The 20,061-nt window shown below is 44.4% G+C and overlaps 1 protein-coding gene across 1 annotated transcript in view; it reads left to right on the forward strand.

Annotated features, from left to right (window-relative positions):
- Positions 1-20,061, forward strand: part of LOC139028854 (uncharacterized) — a 43,386-nt gene that overhangs the window by 6,594 nt on the left and 16,731 nt on the right. The window contains exons 2-3 of the mRNA XM_070447342.1: positions 383-402; positions 10,468-10,663. Coding sequence (XP_070303443.1) covers positions 383-402; positions 10,468-10,663 — 216 coding nt within the window. The remainder of the gene's footprint in view (positions 1-382; positions 403-10,467; positions 10,664-20,061) is intronic.

Genomic DNA, 20,061 nt, shown 5'->3' on the forward strand with positions numbered 1-20,061 from the left:
ACAAACAAAGGGGAAATATTCTGCAACAGACCAGAGGCACACGTTCAATAGCAAGGGTCATCCATCCTATGGGGCTGGGACAGTGGGGAAATGCAATGGAAGATAGGGCGAGAGGAGTAGAGGAAGGTATGGTTATTGTGTTGGTGTTTCTAAGAATACTCTCCCAAAGTCATGTCCTATTAAAGCTATTTCAATATAAGACGTGCTATAAAGGAAAAATCCAAATGTATATAATAAAATATTAACTATATTCTCTGTATGAACACACATCTGGTTTGTTTTGCTTATGTCAAAAGAAAGCCCTCGCACATGCACCTGTGTAATCTGTAGATCTGAACTGTAACATCCTCTCACTCTTCTCTTTCCCCTCTCTTTCTAATAGGCAGACAGTGCAGAGCACAGGCATGAATGAGCAAGCAGTGTTTTGTGTGTGTGCATGCGTGCTGTCCGTCACGGTGCTTGTGGCCAGTTCGTGTCGGCCTAGTGTCCTAGACTCTAACTCTGCCTGGAGATGCTATCATGTGGTGAATTAGTTGTACAGGGTGTGGTTTCTGCAACATTGCTCTCTCTTGATTGGCAGTTAAGCTGCTACCCAAGTACATTACACACAAACACACCACAGCACACAATATACCCCTAAGGAGAGAGGCTGCAACCTGCCTCCTCCTTTTTGCCCAGTTGTAACAGAGCAGGGTAGAGCTAGAGGGGAGCGAGGGGGAATGGGAGGATGGACGAATGGATGAAGCATTAATAAAGGCATGTTTCAATGTTGAAGGTTCCTCTGATTCCAATTATCTTTATGCACTAAATGCTAAATGGTAGGATTTGAGGTAGGAGTATTTACCAAGAACAGTTTAGGTATTGGTGAGTGTGGGTGTGGTGGGCTTTAGGTGCTTGGGTGTTGGTGTTGTTTTTGGTTTGGTGTTGGTGAGTTTGGGTGTTTAGTTAAATCTTTGGTGTTGGTGTGTTGGGTGTTGGTGTGTTGGTTTGTTGGTATGGCTTGGTATTGTTTGGGGTGTTGTGAGTTTTGGGTGTTGGTGAGTTTGGGTTGTTTAGATGTTTAGATCGTTTGGGTGTTGATAGTTGGGGGGTGTCTAGTATCTTGGGTGCTAGTGAGCTTGGGGTGTTAGTATCTTTGGGGTTAGCTGTGCTTGGGTGTTTGGTGTTGGGTGAGTTTGCGGCGTGTTGGGTAGGTTTGGGTGTGTAGTATCTTGGGATTTGGTGTGCTTGGGTGTTGGATGGTGCGTTAGATGTTTGGGTGTTTGGTGAGTTGGGGTGTTAGTATCTTTTGGGGTGTTTTCTTGGTGTGTTGGTGTGGTTGGGTGTTGGTGTGCGTTGGGTGTCTGGTATTTGCGTGAGCTGGGGTGTTGGTAGGTTTGGTGTTAGTCATCTTTGGTGTTGGTGGGCTTGGGGTGTGGTGTTGGTTGTGATTGGGGTGTTGGTAGGTTTGGGTGTTTAGTATCGTTTGGGTGTTGGTGTGCTTGGGTGTTGGTGTTGGTAGAGTTGGCGGTTGTTGGTAGGTTTGGGTTTTGGTGTGCTTGTTGTTGGTATGCTCGGTTGTTGGGTGTTGGTGAGTTTGGGTGTTGGTGGTTTGGGTGTTTAGATGTTTAGATGTTTGGGTGTTGATGAGTGGGGTGTTAGTGTTCCTTTGGGTGCTAGTGAGTTGGGGTGTTAGTAATCTTTGGGTTGTTAGTGTGCTTGGGTGTTGGTGTTGGTGAGTTGGGGTGTGGTAGGTTTGGGTGTTAGTATCTTTGGGATTTGTGTGCTTGGGTGTTGGTGTGCTTAGATGTTTGGGTGTTTTGGTGAGTTTTGGGTGTTAGTATTTTGGGTGTTGGTGTGCTTTGGGTGTTGGTGTGCTTGGGTGTTGGTGTGCTTTGGGTGTTGGTATTGGTGAGCTGGGGTGTTGGAGCGTTTGGGTGTTAGTATCTTTGGGTGTTGGTGGGCTTGGGTGTTGGTGTTGGTGTTGTGAGTTGGGGTGTTGGTTAGGTTTGGTGTGTATCTTTGTGGTGTTTGGTGTGCTTGGGTGTTGGGTGTTGGTGAGTTGGGGTAACACCCAAACTCACCAACACCAACACCAAAACAAACCAACACCCCAACACCTAAACCCACCAACACCCACACTCACCAATACCTAAACTTTGCTTGGTAAATACTCCTACCTCAAATCCTACCTATTTAGCATTTAGTGCTAAGATAATGGAATCAGAGGGAACCTCAACTTGAACATGCCTTTATTAATGCTTCATCCCATTCTCCATCCTCCCATTCCCCTCCTCCCTCTAGCTCTACCCCTGCTCTGTTTACACTGGGCAAAAAGAGGAGCAGGTGCAGGCCTCTCTCCTTAGGGGTATATTGTGTGTGTGTGTGTGTTTGTGTGTGTAACTGTAACTGTGGTAGCAGCTTAACTGCAATCAGAGAGAGCATGTGCCAGTAAACACCCTGTACACTAATCACACATGATAGCATCTCCAGCAGATTAGAGTCTAGGACACTAGGCCGACCGAACTGCCACAAGCAGCCGTGACGACAGCACGCATGCACACACACAAACACTGCTGCTGCCTTTCAGGTGCCTGTGCCTGCACTGTCTGCTATTAGAAAGAGAGGGGYAAGAGAAAGAGAGAGATGTTACAGTTCAGATCTACAGATTACACAGTGCATGTGCGAGGCTTTCTTTTGACATAAGCAAAACAAACAGATGTGTGTTCATACAAGAATATAGTTAATATTTTTATTATATACATTTGGATTTTTCCTTTATAGCACTGTTATATTGAATAGCTTTAATAGCATGACTTTGAGAGTATTCTAGAAACACCAACACCAATAACCATACCTTCCTCTACTCCTCTCGCCCTTCTGTCCATTGCATCTCCCCACTGTCRTCAGCCCCAGTAGTGGGGATGACCTTGCTATTGGAACGTGTGCTCTGGTCTGTTGCAGAATATTTCCCTTTGTGTTTGTCCTCTCTCTCCTACCTCCCTTTGTTTGTTGCAGTTGGAAGTCTTGGGAAAGAAACAAACGGTGGAATTCCGTGAGGGATGTAAAGCCCTGATTCCCAGGCAGGAAGTGGTAAATGGAGAGGGGATGTGGTAGTAGTGTGATACCGCTGGGTCTATTGTGTCCTCCCACTGGTCCAATCAGAGGGCTCAGTTTTTTACCTCAGACCTATAGCCTGACCAAGCGGTCCTTATGCAATCATCATCAGCTAGGATATATTGGATTTGCAAAGCTTGAATAAATTATAGCAATCAAATTAACATGCTTTAATTCAAACTGAAGGTGAGTTCATGATCAGCTGTAATGGTTATTAATTTCATGCACACAGGCAAACACACAAATAATTTGACTCCCTAAGGTGAAGTATGTTTAGAGTGGAGGTAAGAGGAGTAGGGAAGTATAGGGAATTAAAGTGGACCCTTTTGACACCTTAGATTAAGAAGCTCAACTATTATTGAGCTAACCTTTGACCCATGACTCCCATGGTATTTAGCAACTTGAAAAAAAGTAAATATTACGCACCAGTAGCCCAAAGCACTCATACAACAGGGAAGCCTGTTAAAATCATATGGTTTAGAACACATTTAAAGTATGTTAGTGGAAAAAAGAGAATGGGTACCTTTATATATGAACATGCACTTATGGATATTAGAATGGCCATCTTGTCATTTCATATTACCATTTACAACAAAAAAGTAAATGTTGAGATTAGAATGTGGTCAACTTTAACGTAGCTAGCTTGGCCAAAATAGTCCCACACAAACCTACATTTTAAAGTACGGCCTTGAAGCCCATTGATGTGATGACCTCAGACGTTTGTTTGTTCAACAGCCTATAGGCTCCGACTGCGGTCACAGTGATGGGACCCTGCCGACCTCCAGCCACCCTTGACCCCTGCTCTGCTGTGGCCAGACGCTTTAATAAGAGCTGAAGAGATGAGTTCCATATGGTGACTTACAAGCAAGGTTTTAGTGGAGCGCACCGTTTCATAATTAAACGTCTCTTCTCTTTGATCACTAGAGCAAAGAGAAGATGACCAGCTGGGATGACCAGGAATGAAGGGATAATTAAATCAAATGAGGTAATTKATGTTAGGATTTATGAAAAGGTATAGGTTATACAAATGTGGTACAACTATGTTTGTTATCATAATGTTTCTCTGAGACTGTATTTGCAGATAGATATGAGTTATCTGTCTGCAGTCAGGGAGTCACCCAGCTCACTGTGTTGTTGACACAGCTGCAGGCAGGCAGGCAGAGTGAGTGTGTAGCCTACTCGGAGAAAAGGATTCACCATGTGCTTGCCAGCCCGCTTCACAGGGCACAACACTCACTGTGGAAAGAATCTCAGCCAACTAATGTGTGAAAACAATTGAAAGYTAATGATGTTTTTATAGTAAATGTGAGAGAGATGTTTATACTTTGTAGGCCAGAGCACTAAAAGCAAACAAGCCTATTGGACAAGCCACTGTTTTATTTCTGAGTTACATAGAAAAAGAGAAAAACTAATGTTTTTTAGTGTATCAGGTATTGATTCCTAATTGTAGCCAGCAACCTTAAAAACGAAACCCCCAGTGCCTCCATTCTACAATAACTGAGAACCCAGATTAAGAAAATAATGTTAAACTTGTTAGTTGAGGATGGAAACTGACTTTGTCACATGAATAATGAACCAATAAGAATGTTGTGCTGTGATCTTCCCCTGTTACATTCAGCATATGCACTGCTACCAGAGCTAATATGCTCCTTGGTCCACTTTTACAGTTATTCAGTCTATCTGCTTCAGTCTACACATGTACTGTTGTTTACCTGCTTGAGGCAGTCCTAATATGTGCTATTCTCCCCAGTAGGGGGCAGTGGTGCTATTACTGAGGATGCCTTTCCCTACACTATTGACCAGCGGGCAGCATGATGTGTGTGAAGTCAATTGACAGACTCTAGTAGCCAGATATCACCCTTACAAAGCAAACATACAGTATGAAACAAAAAACATGAAGCAAACAAAACATTGATGCTTCACAACAATAGTCCAGATCAGGGTTTTCAAACGCTGCCTGTATAGCTCCTCTGTTCAGGCTAGTCTGCCAGCAGAGTTACGTTTCAGTGTCGGTGTGTGACGGGAAAACCCTATCCTCTAGCCTAGGTGGATTTAGAGGAAGACAAACAGTGGTGGAAAGATGCCCTTTGTCTCAGTCAGTGCCCTGTACTCCAGCTGTGCCTGGAGATCGCACTTGCACAGCTTTGTGTGGGAGTGGGTGTGAAGAGTACATTACCACACCCAACCTAACAAGTTTCAAGTTTATTAGTTGTATGTACAGGATACCCATGGTATCCACCGTCAAACGAAATGCTTACTTGCAGGCTCCTTCTCGACAATGCAGCAACAATAAGAAATAATAAAAGGTATCAATAATGTTATCAGGTTGGTTGGTCCACTGGGAGATAGATGGGTTAATGTTTTTGACTTGTGTCCCTTTGTTGTGTTTCAGAGTTATTGTTATCTGTATTGTGTTATGTGGACAGTTGGTTAYTTGGAGGGAGGTCTCTCTCTCGCTCTCGTCACAGGTGCTTTAGGGATGTGTCCTCCCCAAGGATCCATAGAGATGGAAGTTCTACTGAACAGTACAGGGTTTAATGTCTTGCCTTTAAATAGAAAGGATAGAGCGCTTTCTGGAAACACAATAGACACATTAACAACACACACCCAGAATCATCTAACTTCTAAAATGTCTCCTGTGGGATTGGTTTTGTTTAAAAAACAACAGTAGTGTAGATTGACTTCATAGGTTAATGCCGGCTCTGGTTCTTTACAGCCAAGTAAATATGTGCCGCTATAAGTGTCAAATTGTTAATAATGCAATCATCTTCCTCATTTACTGTATCTGACTATTTCACAGCTCATTGAGAAGACCAGTGGAGTGGAAAAATAAATACTTATTCAGTCTGATTAATCAATCTCAGATTCCCAACAGGTTTGTTGTCCTCCCTCAGAGATACATATTCACCTGGATCCCAGTAGTGTGAATGAAGCACAGTCTACTCTAGGAAGAGGGCCAATAGGTAAGACCTCACTCTTTCATTTTCACATTCATCCTTACAYGTGGGTCAACACATGATTCAGTTAATAAAGTTCAGAGTCAATGGGGCAGATGGTGAAGTTAATAATACACATTATAGCAATAGGCTGTGACCTGACCCTAAGATCCAGAATTTTGTCTGGTCAGCAATCCTGGTCAGATCACACAATCTGGATCAACTCTGAACCTTGTAGACATATCTAGATTTCTACAGATAACATAAACCACATAAAATAGATTTTCTGATGGAATTCAACTGAATTCTCCAGACATTATTCTAGGCCTCTGAGGTCATTTCCTGTGGTGCTATTCCTGATCCTATCGTCTTTGAATAACCCACGGTTGTTTACTCAGATTCATTCAGGAAGTCCTTGCTTAATTTGTTATGTTTTCCTCACCTCCTTTTTTGTCATTCCCAAGGAATAAACCAAGCGTTGTACTTATCAGGGCTTACAGATGTTTATTTAAAATCATCAGGAGCTTGAGAAGAGACCTTAAAGACAAACCCCCATGATTCCCCTGGCACAGCGGCAGCCGGCACGGCTGCACCCCTCGCCATGTTTGATGGGTGTCGACAGCCACTCATGGGGCTTCAAAGGGGGATAATGGCGGCTACAGATGTGTGACTGCTTGCAGTCCTAATCTATTTAAAGTCGGGATCCGATCCGAATCTTTTTCATCCACCCTCACAGAGACAAGGCTTTTTCCAAGGACTCTGTAATACAGTGCATTAGGAGATAAAGGCCTCTCCTCACAGTTGTCTCACGCTGACAGCCTCCTGGAAAACAGCTCTGGGAGGCTCCTTCCTCCTCTCTCTGTCCCTCCTTCCATCCCTCAGCTCTGACTCCTGGCTTCTTACTGACCATTGAGCTGGTTTTAAGGCGTCAGCATGCTTCAGTTCAGCTGGCGCCTTGTCGAACTCGGCTAGCCGAAACAAACGAGTGTGCTCGCATACTCCCTTAAAAGACCTTCGGTTAAAATAGTCAGTATTAATCTAAGATAACTCAAGGAATCTGTGATTCATTTTGACGTTTTTTTGACATCTAACTAAGATGTTTGGTGCAGTATTTCTCAATGAAAAGATTTGCATGAAAACGAGTTGTCTCTTGTTGAATGACAGCAAAGTCTTTATTGAAGAATTCCTGCTGTTGACCAATCACTGACGGATGGGCGTAGACTTCGGCTTCGAACTTTGACTTGCCTCCAGAAAAAAACGTGTGTGCCTGAACAGCTGAACAAAAAGACAAATAAAAACGTCACAAAATACACTACATGACCAAAAGTATGTGGACACCTGCTCATCGAACYTCTCATTCCAAATTCATGGGCATTAATATGGAGTCGGTCCCCCTTTGCTGCTATAACAGCATCCACTGTCCTGGGAAGACTTTCCACAAGATGTTGGAACATTGCTGAGGGGACTTGCTTCCATTCAGCCACAAGAGCATTAGTGAGGACGGGTTCTGATGTTGGGCGATTAGGTCTGGCTTGCAGTTTGCGTTCCAATTCATCTTAAAGGTGTTCGATGGAGTTGAGGTCAGGGCTCTGTGCAGGCCAGTCAAGTTCTTCCATACCGATCTCGACAAACCATTTCTGTATGCACCTCGCTTTGTCCACGGGGGCATTGTCATGCTGAAACAGAAAAGGTCCTTCCCCAAACTGTTGCCACAAAGTTGGAAGGACAGAATCGTCTAGAATGTTATTGTATGCTGTAGCGTTAAGATTTCCCTTCACTTGAACTAAGGGGCCTAGCCTGAACCATGAATAACAGCCCCAGCCCATTATTTCTCCGCCATCAAACTTTACAGTTGGCACTATCCATTCGGGCAGGTAGCGTTCWCCTGGCATCCACCAAACCCAGATTTGTCCATTGGGCTGCCAGATGGCGAAGCGCGATTCKTCACTCTAGACAACGTGTTTCCATTGCTCCAGAGTTCAATGGCGGGGAGCTTTACACCACTCCAGCCGACGCTTGGCATTGCGCATGGTGATCTTAGGCTTGTGTGCGGCTGCTCGGCCATGGAAACCCATTTCATTAAGCTCCCAACGAACAGTTATTGTGCTGACATTGCTTCCAGAGGCAGTTTGGAACTCAGTATTGAGTGTTGCAACCGAGGCCAGACGATTTTTACGCGCTTCAGCACTCGCCGGTCCCTTTCTGTGAGCTTGTGTGGACTACCACTTCAGGGCTGAGCCATGGTTGCTCCTTGACGTTTCCACTTCACAATAACAGCACTTACAGTTGACCGGGGCAGCTCTAGCAGGGGAGAAATTTGAAGAACTGACTTGTTGGAAAGGTGGCATCCTATGACAGTGCCACGTTGAATGTCACTGAGCTCTTCAGTAAGACCATTCTACTTCCAATGTTTGTCTATGGAGATTGCATGGCTGCGATTTACACACCTGTCAGCAACGGGTGTGGTTGAAATAGCTGAATCCATGAATTTGAAGAGGTGTCCTCAATACATGTATAATGTATAAGCTCATACATGTACAGTGGGGAGAACAAGTATTTGATACACTGCCGATTTTGCAGGTTTTCCTACTTACAAAGCATGTAGAGGTCTGTAATTTTTATCATAGGTACACTTCAACTGTGAGAGACGGAATCTAAAACAAAAATCCAGAAAATCACATGGTATGATTTTTAAGTAATTCATTTGCATTTTATTGCATGACAAAGTATTTGATCACCTACCAACCAGTAAGAATTCCGGCTCTCACAGACCTGTTAGTTTTTCTTTAAGAAGCCCTCCTGTTCTCCACTCATTACCTGTATTAACTGCACCTGTTTGAACTCGTTACCTGTATAAAAGACACCTGTCCACACACTCAATCAAACAGACTCCAACCTCTCCACAATGGCCAAGACCAGAGAGCTGTGTAAGGACATCAGGGATAAAATTGTAGAACCTGCACAAGGCTGGGATGGGCTACAGGACAATAGGCAAGCAGCTTGGTGAGAAGGCAACAACTGTTGGCGCAATTATTAGAAAATAGAAGAAAATAGAAGAAGTTCAAGATGATGGTCAATCACCCATGCAAGATCTCCATGCAAGATCCACCTCGTGGGGCATCAATGATCATGAGGAAGGTGAGGATCAGCCCAGAACTACACGGCAGGACCTGGTCAATGACCTGAAGAGAGCTGGGACCACAGTCTCAAAAAAACCATTAGTAACACACTACGCCGTCATGGATTAAAATCCTGCAGCGCACACAAGGTCCCCTGCTCAAAGAGGGCATGTCCAGGCCCGTCTGAAGTTTGCCAATGACCATCTGGATGATCCAGAGGAGGAATGGGAGAAGGTCATGTGGTCTGATGATTAAAAAATAGAGCTTTTTGGTCTAAACTCCACTCGCCGTGTTTGGAGGAAGAAAAGGATGAGTACAACCCCAGAACACCATCCCAACCGTGAAGCATGGAGGTGGAAACATATTCTTGGGGATGCTTTTCTGCAAAGGGGACAGGACGACTGCACCGTATTGAGGGGAGATGGATGGGGCCATGTATTGCGAGATCTTAGCCAACAACCTCCTTCCCTCAGTAAGAGCATTGATGATGGGTCGTGGCTGGGTCTTCCAGCATGACAACGACCCGAAACACACAGCCAGGGCAACTAAGAGTGGCTCCGTAAGAAGTATCTCAAGTCCTGGAGTGGCCTAGCCAGTCTCCAGACCTGAACCCAATAGAAAATCTTGGAGGGAGCTGAAAGTCCGTATTGCCCAGCGACAGCCCGAACCTGAAGAGCTTGGAGAAGGCTGATATGGAGGAGGGCCAAAATCCCTGCTTGCAGTGTGTGCAAACCTGGTCAAGAACTACAGGAAACGTATGATCTCTGTAATTGCAAACAAAGGATTCTGTACCAAATATTAAGTTCTGCTTTTCTGATGTATCAAATACTTATGTCATGCAATAAAATGCTAATTAATTACTTAAAAATCATACAATGTGATTTTCGGGATTTTTGTTTTAGATTCCGTCTCTCACAGTTGAAGTGTACCTATGATAAAAAATTACAGACCTCTACATGCTTTGTAAGTAGGAAAATATGCAAAATCAGCAGTGTATCAAATACTTGTTCTCCCCACTGTATATTGTATATGCACAAACTCTTCCGAACTGTTATAGCTGGGAAGCATYCGGACACTTTAGGCAAGATTGAGATATTTCGTTATTTTTCTTAAGCTACCCAAAATAAGATGAAACATCAACAAACTAGATGACTTCTTGACCTGGGATTTGTGATGGGCTCTTGGTAAGATTWTTTTWTTTTTTTTTACGTAGCAGAGACAAGATGCCCAACTGTGATTGGAGGATGCCCAAGGCTAGCCCTAAGTATAGTCCAATAAGAGGCTGTTCTGGGTCTTCTTTGTATCTATTTATACAGAAAGGCCCTTGGTCGTCTGAGGGTGATGGATGAGAGCCTCTGGTCTCAGCCCAGACTGCAGACTGTCATCCCCAGTGCAAGAGACCTGAGCTGGGCCCCAGACGTCACATCTGCCACCGCTACTCCCCTGGGGCCCCCGGGGCATGGGAACCTTGCTGCCTCCCCCACCCCATTCCCCATTCCTGTCCCTGGTCTAGTAGCTGGGACCCTGGTTTCTCTCCCTCCGTCCCTCCCTCATTGACTTAATAATTTGTTCTCACAGCACTCACTTCCGCTGTCTCTCCTGTTCTCTATTTTCACCCTCTCTCTCTCCGTCATCCATCTCTCTCTCTTTCTCTCTGTCGTCCATCTCACCCTCCTCCTCTTTTCTCACCTCACTTTGTGAGGATGTCATTGGAAAATTATGTCATGGGGGAGTACCAGAGGCCTGATAGCAGCTCTGTGAGAGGCTGAGAGGAGCATATGGGTAATTTCTCCTGATAGTCCCCAGTGGTCGTAGGTGATAATTGTCAAGTCGGAGAGCCCTTTCATCTCTATTGATCTCAGCAGAACACCAGGTGGGACAGTCTGCTTCTTCCCACTGACTCATTCATTCCCCTAGTGATCAAGTACTGGGGAATCTTATAACACAGCCACCCCACTGGGTGAAAAGTGGTTGAATCAACGTTGTTTCCACATCATTTCATCCAACAAATTCAATGTGATGAAATTGAATCAACATGGAAAACTGATTGGATTTGCAAAAATTCATCAACGTAAGGGCATTTTGTCTTTATTTCAACCAACTTTTAACCTAAAATCCAATGACATGGTGACATTTGTCGTTGAATTCACTGTTAGTTGACAACTCAATGAAATGTAAATCAAAACTAGATGTTGAACTGACATCTGTGCCCAGTGGGATGCTACTTAAAGTAGACCTCATGCTTACAGTATATAACACAGCTATGCTACTTACAGTAACATACACAGACAACATGAGAAACCTTGATTCTAACACTAGACTCTTTATTTTCTCTATCTCTCTCTTGCTGTATAAGAAGCCATTCTGTCTCAATAGGTTGTGAGGAAAATGTATTCAGTGTGACATTGTTACGTCCACACTCTGATTTGTTTCATTCAAGGTTACGCACACATACACGCACCACACACACACGGACTAGACACACACGCACCGCACATGCACACAGACTACACAAACAGACACACACACGCACCAAACACACACACACATCATACACACACATCATTACTGTATCATTGGCTGTCACACATAACTTCAATAAAGCAGTTCAGCTTCTGGTGCAGCTGTTGGCTATTCTATCTACCACACAAATGCAGTAGAGGTGTGACTGGCACAGATCTCTATGTGTGAGCTGCAGCTGTCTGCAGCCAGAGACGAGCCACACCGGCCGGCCCACTGCTCCCAAAGCCCACAGCAGCATGGCAGGCCTTCCTTCACACTTTCACAGCCATCATCCAGACACTCCATATTCCACTACTCCCCTTTCATAGTCCTGTTTCTGTCTTATTTACTGTGTTGCATTACATGCTGTTGGTTCCATCACCTATAGCCCCACAGCCAACGAAGTTGAAATACTACAGGTCTGATTTTCTAAGAGTTAGATCTAATTTCAAAATTTGCACCTGTTTTTTCCACAGAAGAATTACATAGAAATTAAAACAAAAAGGTAAAATAACGGTTATTAGAAAAAATATGACATGACGAAGAAAGGCATGTTTATGGGTCAAGATTATGAAACAAAAATGTGCAAGGTCAGGATCATTTCATTTAAATAAATGTGTAGGCTAAATCAGTTTGATTTTGGTCTGACTGAGCTGCTGAAGACCCATTGGGGTCAATTTAAAAAAGGCAGGCTTTGTTTTTGAGGGATGCATGAACAAGCGAAAGCCACCTCTGAAGTATGTCCATGTAGCTTGTGTCTCTACCAAAATCTATCCCTTAAGGAAAAGCCAAATGATTTCACGTGGAAAATCACATGATCTTTTTCATATGCAAATCATGTGAAACCATATGGTTTTGTAAAACTTCACATGATGATATTTCACATGAAGTTTCACGTAATCTTGCATATGTGAAATCATATATTAAACCATGTGGTTTTAGAACACTTTACATGTGATTTATATTTCACATTAGGTTTCATATGTGGATATTTTTCAAATGAAATTTCACAGGTGATGCCCTGCAAGCAAAAATGTGTCGTTAGGATGTCCACACTTTGACATACAGTGCATTCGGAACGTTTTCAGACTCTTTCCTTGTTTCCACATTTTGCTACGTTACAGCCTTATTCTAAAATTGATTCAATTAATGTTTTCCTCATCAATTTACACACAATACCCCATAATGACACAGTGAAAACTGTTTTTTAGAAATGTATAAAAAACTACTTGATTGGAGTCCACCTTTTGGTAAATTAAAATGATTGGACATGATTTGGAAAGGCACAGACCTGTCTATATAAGGTCCCACAGTTGACAGTGCATGTCAGAGCAAAAACCAAGCCATGAGGTTGAAGGAATTGATCGTAGAGCTCCCCGAGACAGGATTGTGTCGAGGCACAGATCTGGGGAAGGGTACCAAAGTATTTCAGCAGCATTGAAGGTCCCCAAGAACACAGTGGCCTCCATCATTCTTAAATGGAAGAAGTTTGGAACCACCCAGACTCTTCCTCTTCCGTCCTTGCCGCCCCGCCAAACTGCGCAATCAGGAGATAAGGGCCTTGGTCAGAGAGGTGATCAAGAACCCGATGGTCTCTCTGACAGAGCTCCAGAGTTCCTCTGTGGAGATGAGAGAACCTTCCAGAAGGACTACCATCTCAGCAGCACTCCGTCAATCAGGCCTTTATGGTAGAGTGGCCAGACGGAAGACTCAGTAAAAGGCACACGACAGCCCACTTGGAGTTTGCCAAAAGGCACCTAAAGGACTCTCAGACCATGAGAAACAAGATTCTGGTCTGATGGAACCAAGATTGAACTCTTTGGCCTGAATGCCAAGCGTCACGTCTGGAGGAAACCTGGCACCATCCCTACAGTGAAGCATAGTGGTGGCAGCATCATGCTGTGGGCATTTATTTTAGTGGCAGGGACTGGGAGACTAGTCAGGATTGAGGGGGAGATGAACGGAGCAAAGTACAGAGAAATCCTTGATGAAAACCTGCTCCAGAGCACTCAGGACCTCAGAATGGGGCAAAGGTTCCAACAGGACAACAACCCTAAGCACACAGCCAAGACAATGTAGGAGTGGCTTCGGGACAAGTCTCTGAATGTCCTTGAGTGGCTCAGCCAGAGCCCAGACTTGAACCCGATCAAACATCTCTAGAGAGACCTGAAAATAGCTGTGCGGTGATGCTCCCCATCCAACCTGACAGAGCTTGAGAGGATCTGCAGAGAAGAATGGGAGAAACTCCCCAAATATAGCTGTGCCAAGCTTGTAGCGTCATACCCAAGAAGACTTGAGCTGTAATCGCTGCCAAAGGTGCTTCAACAAAGTACTGAGTAAAGGGTCTGAATACTTATGTAAATGTGATATTTCAGTTTTTTGTTTGTTGATAAATGTCTAAAAAACGGTTTTTGCTTTGTCATTACGGGGTATTGTGTGTAGATTGATGAGGGGGAAAAACTATTGAATCCATTTTAGAATAAGGCTGTAACGTAACAAAATGTGGAAAAGGTCAAGCGGTATGAATACTTTCCGAGTGCACTGTACGTGATTACATTGTGTATGTTTATTTATACAGTAATTATTATTCAACATCTCCTCACCTGGGATTTGACCTCTCAAACTTTTGGTTCTCGGCATTCCGACCTTCCTGTTACACCACCATGCCTCTGTCTATAACTGATTTCACTTGTATTCCTACAGTTTGGAGATCTAAGTAAATATCAGCTTTGTTAAAAATACACTCAAGAAAACCTATTATATTTATCATAGAGATTCAGGAGTGAAATGTAAAAACAACTGAATAATAAGCTTCACCAGCATTAGAAAACTACACAGAAAACCCTCAAATTGCTGAAATAAGTCAATTAAATCAATGATGAGAGAGTCAGATTAACTGATAACAAAAGACGTAGTGCAGATGGCACTATGTTGCTAATTTCAGAGATGTGTAAGTAATGAATGTGTAATGACATCAGTTTCGACTTCCCCTTGGAAGGCAAACTCTATCAGCGGACAACGTTAATCTTTCCGTAGCACTTTCGTGGCCCAGAGACACCCTTATGGAAAAACCGCATGAATTTCACGTGATCACTTGTGAAGTGTTCCAAAAACACATTTTCATGTGATCACATGTGAATTATGTGAATTGAATGTGACAACATGTAATAACATGAAACTACACGTGAAATCATGTGATCACGTGAAGTGTTCCAAAAACACATGTTTTCACATGATTTCTCATATCAATGTAATTTTTTTGTAAGGGGAATTACACCTTATCACACAGAGAACAATGTGTTCATTGAGGAAGAACTCACAGCACACTGGGAATGTGTCCAGAAGCTCCACTATTCAAGGACAAAAATGCCTCACGAGATCCACAACTCAACTGATAGGGACTGAGAGAGCACTTTCCATGTGTGAAAATAAAGAAATGAGTGTGATTCACTTGAAGAGAATGTTACGTATTGGATTGACAGATTCAGTAAGAATGGTTTTGCTGTTTTCCCATGGGGTCATTTTTCTAATTGCTTTATTGTAGGATTTAATTAATCATCATGCATTATTGTACAGCTAATTTCTGCACACTAGACTTTAATAGCAGGCTCTTTGATAAGCTCTGTGACAAATGAAGGTGTGTTACACAGAGTGTGGTGATATAAACTACACCACATATCCCCAGGGTGGAGGCTTTGACAGACAGAGGGGGGCAGTTGGGAGGGAGGAAGGCCGGGGAGTCAGTAACCAGTTGTTACCCTCTCACGCATGAGGAACAGGTGAGCAAGGCTGAGTGACCTGCTATTGTCACGCATATCCGCGCACACACACACACACGTTTGCTTTGCTATCCTTGTGGGGACCAAACAATTGATTCCCATTCAAAATCATTTCCCCCTAACTTCTAAACCTAACCCAAACCCTTAACTAACCCTAGCCCTTAACTAACCCTAGCCCTAACCCTAACCCTGAACCTAACCCTAACCCTAACCCTAAACCTTAACTAACCCTAGCCCTAACCCTAACCCTGAACTCCCTAACCCTAAACCTTAACTAACCCTAGCCCTAACCCTAACCCTGAACCTAACCCTAACCCTAGCCCTTAACTAACCCTAGCCCTAACCTAACCCTAACCCTAGCCCTTAACTAACCCTAGCCCTAACCTAACCCTAACCCTAGCCCTTAACTAACCCTAGCCCTAACCTAATGTAGCAGGTGTAAAAGAAGCTCCTGAAACTAGATCCTGTTCAACCAATCCAGTAAATGTGGAAGAGGAGTTAAAATGGAGTCAAAGAAAGCACAGTATGAAGATAGGCAGAAACTGCTACTCCAATAGAAATCCCCAATCACACTTGTAGGCAGTGTCATGGCGACGTTGGCTGGCTATGCTCATGTGCAGAAACACATCATCGGGTCTAATTGTCGTCTCGTACCAAACTGCACATGTGCAGGCCATCAAATCAAAAGGCACTCCTTCGATATAAAGTTGTTTTGACTAAATTCAAACGTATCAGTTTGTCGCTTTCACGAGGTTGGAGTAATAACATGTTCAACTACAGTACTTAAGACATTGGCTCAAATCTAGGTTGTGCCTTTAGATTTCGAGAAAATTAACAACAAAGGAAGAATTTTTCACTTCTCTCAGTGACTTCTCAAACCCCAAACCCCAGCCTGGTCTGCTTGGTCTGTTTCGCGAGCGTTCCCGGAAGTCTTGCGATGTTGTGCCTCTGGGTTTAGAAACTCTGTGACGACGTGTCGTATTGTTAACGTCTAAAAGCGGAAGTCGTGTCACAGGCTTTCTTTCCATTTCTGCTGAAAGCACAAACATCTGGTTGTTGGGGACTCTGCAGAGGCTACCCTAACCCTAACCTTAACCCCAAACCCCTAACCCCTAACTCCTAACTCCTAACCCTAATTGTAACCCAAAGCCCATAATAGCCTTTTTCTTTCTAGGGACCGGCGAAATGTCCCCACTTGTCAGATTTTTCCTTGTTTTCTGGCAACCACACACACACACACATAACCATGGAGGCTAATTGATAAAGTATATCTAAAAACAGGGAGACCAGAAGGAGGAGTGCGTGAGTCTCTCTTTTGCAATCCTCCAGTTGAGCAGAGGCAGCTGGGAGATTGGCAGCCATTCAGTCCCTAATGAGGGACCATCTCCCTGGCCTGTCTCTGCCTCTCTCTGCACCCCTGACCCCCTCCATCCATTCAAAACACAAATCACAAATTAGGAGAGGAGCTGAATGTGGTGGCAATGAATGAATGGATACACACACACACACACACACACACACACACACACGCACACGCACACGCACACGCACACGCACACACACACACAAGCCTTGGTGGCCGGCAAGGCTGGAGGTTGGCTTTGGAGGAGCCGACCGTGTTGTTGCATTGCGGTGTGGCACGTAGTCCGTGAGTCCACAAGTACAAAGGGGTCTTTGTTTCCCAGGGACCACATATGGAGACACACGGGTGAACTCTTTCCAGCGTTGGGAGCTCACTGTCGGGAGCACTTGCCCAGCACATGTCAAAACGGATGGCAGGCCCAGTACAGGAGCACTGGTGGCTGTCTGGGGACACTGGGAGGGTGCCTGGGGGACAGACACATGGGGCCCTAGCAGTATGGCTCCCTGACACCAGTATTATTTTGGGGGTTTGCCATTCCAGTCCACCTGTGGTAAATTAAATTGATTGGACATGATTTTGGAAAGGCACACACCTGTCTATATAAGGTCTCACAGTTGACAGTGCATGTCAGAGCAAAAACCAAGCCATGAGGTAGAACGAACTGTCTGTAGAGCTCTGAGACAGGATTATGTCGAGGCACAGATCTGGGGAAGGGTACAAAACATTTTTTGAAGCATTGAAGGTCCCCAAGAACACAGTGGCCTCATCATTATTAAATGGAACAGGTTTGTAACCACCAAGACTCTTCCTAAAGCTGGCCGTCCGGKGAAACTGGGCAATCGGGAGAGAAGGGCCTTGGTCAGGGAGGTGACCAAGAACCCGATGGTCACTCTGACAGAGCTCCAGAGTTCCCCTGTGGAGATGGGAGAACCTTCCAGAAGGACAACCATCTCTGCAGCACTACTCATCAGGGCTTTATGGTAGAGTGGCCAGACAGAAGCCACTCCTCAGTAAAAGGCATATGACAGCTCGATTGGAATTTGCCAAAAGTCACCTAAAGGACTCTCAGACCATGAGAAACAAGATTCTGGGCTGATGGAACCAAGATTGAAGTCTTCGGCCTGAATGCCAAGCGTCACGTCTGGAGGAAACCTGACGCCATCCCTACGGTGAAGCATGGTAGTGGCAGCATCATACCTTGGGATGTTTTTCAGAGGCAGGGACTAGGGGACTAGTCAGGATCGAGGGAAAGGTGAACGGAGGAAAGTACAGAGAGATCCTAGATGAAAACCTGCTCCAGAGCGCTCAGTATTTCAGACTGGGGCGAAGGTTCACCTTCCAACAGGACAACGACCCTAAGCACACAGCCAAGGCAATGCAGGAGTGGCTTGGGGACAAATCTTTGAATGTCCTTAAGTGGCCCAGCTAAAGCCCAGACTTGAACCCGATCGAAAGACCTGAAAATAGCTGTGCAGCGACGCTCCCCATCCAACCTGACAGAGCTTGTAACCTTTATTTAACTAGGCAAGTCAGTTAAGAACGTATTCTTATTTACAATGACGGCCTACACCGGCCTAACCCAGGCCTCCCTATGGGACTCCCAATCACGTCCGGTTATGATAAAGCCTGGAATCGAACCAGGGTGTCTGTAGTGATGCAGTGCCTTACATTGCTGTGCCACTCGGGAGCCCAAAGCTTGAGAGGATCTGCAGAGTAGAGTGGGAGAAACTCCCCAAATACATGTGTGCCAAGATTGTAGCATCATACCAAAGAACACTTGATGCTGTAATCGCTGCCAAAGGTGCTTAGAAAAAAGTACTGGGTAAAGGGTCTGAATACTTTTGTAAATGTGATATTTCATTTTTGGCAACAAAAATCCCCCCCAAAATGTGTTGCTTTGTCATTAAGGGGCATTTTGTGTAGATTGATGAGGGGAAAAAACGATTTAATACATTTTAGAATAAGGCTGTTATATAATAAAATGTGAAAAAAGTGAAGGGGTCTGAATACTTTCCGAATGTTGCTGTCTGTTGCTGTCTGGACAAAAAGAGTTACGGCCAGACAGAATGAGATACATGGGCTACATGTAGTAAGACAGAGGGGTGCTGTTTCGCTCGCTCTGATGCTTTCTCCGGTGAGACAGTTTCAACCACTCGCAAATCGAATGAAAGTTGGCGGGTGCACAGTGCACTGTTCCGATGCTGGAATTATTTTTTATGAAGGTGCGAAGGAAGGTAATTCACGGTACTCCATTCTGTTTATTTGTGTTTTATCTGTCGGCTCTGTGCTTTAACTCAGGATCTGTGTGTAGTTAATCCGACCCTCTCTGCACGGCCCGACTAGGCATCACCACCCTGGACGCGTTTCCGACCTAGAATATGTGGACATCTATAAGTACCTAGGTGTCTGGCTAGACTGCAAACTCTCCTTCCAGACTCATATCAAACATCTCCAATCCAAAATCAAATCTAGAATCGTCTTCTATTCCGCAACAAAGCCTCCTTCACTCACGCCGCCAAACTTACCCTAGTAAAAACTGACTATCCTACCGATCCTCGACTTCGGCGATGTCATCTACAAAATAGCTTCCAATACTCTACTCAGCAAACTGGATGCAGTTTATCACAGTGCCCATTCGTTTTGTTACTAAAAGCACCTTATACGACCCACCACTGCGACCTGTATGCCCTAGTCGGCTGCCCGCTACATGTCGTCGTCAGACCCACTGGCTCCAGGGCATCTACAAAGCTATGCTAGGTAAAGTGCCGCCTTATCTCAGTCACTGGTCACGATGGCTACACCCACCCGCAGCACGCGCTCCAGCAGTGTATCTCACTGATCATCCCTAAAGCCAAAACCTCATTTGGACGCCTTTCCTTCCAGTTCTCTGCTGCCTGCGACTGGAACGAATTGCAAAAATCTCTGAAGTTGGAGACTTTTATCTCCCTCAACAACTTTAAAAATCTGCTATCCGAGCAGCTAACCGATCGCTGCAGCTGTACATAGTCCATCTGTAAACTACCCACCCAATTTACCTACCTCACCCCCATACTGCTTTTATTTATTTACTTTCTGCTCTTTTGCACACCAGTATCTCTTCTTGCACATGATCATCTGATGATTTATCACTCCAGTGTTAATCTGCTAAATGTAATTATTTGATTTATTGCCTACCTCATGCCTTTTGCACACATTGTATATAGATTCTCTTTTTTTTCTACCATGTTATTGACTTGTTTATTGTTTACTCCATGTGTAACTCTGTG

Source organism: Salvelinus sp. IW2-2015, linkage group LG15 (assembly GCF_002910315.2).
Source record: "Salvelinus sp. IW2-2015 linkage group LG15, ASM291031v2, whole genome shotgun sequence".
Taxonomy (NCBI): Eukaryota; Metazoa; Chordata; class Actinopteri; order Salmoniformes; family Salmonidae; genus Salvelinus; species Salvelinus sp. IW2-2015.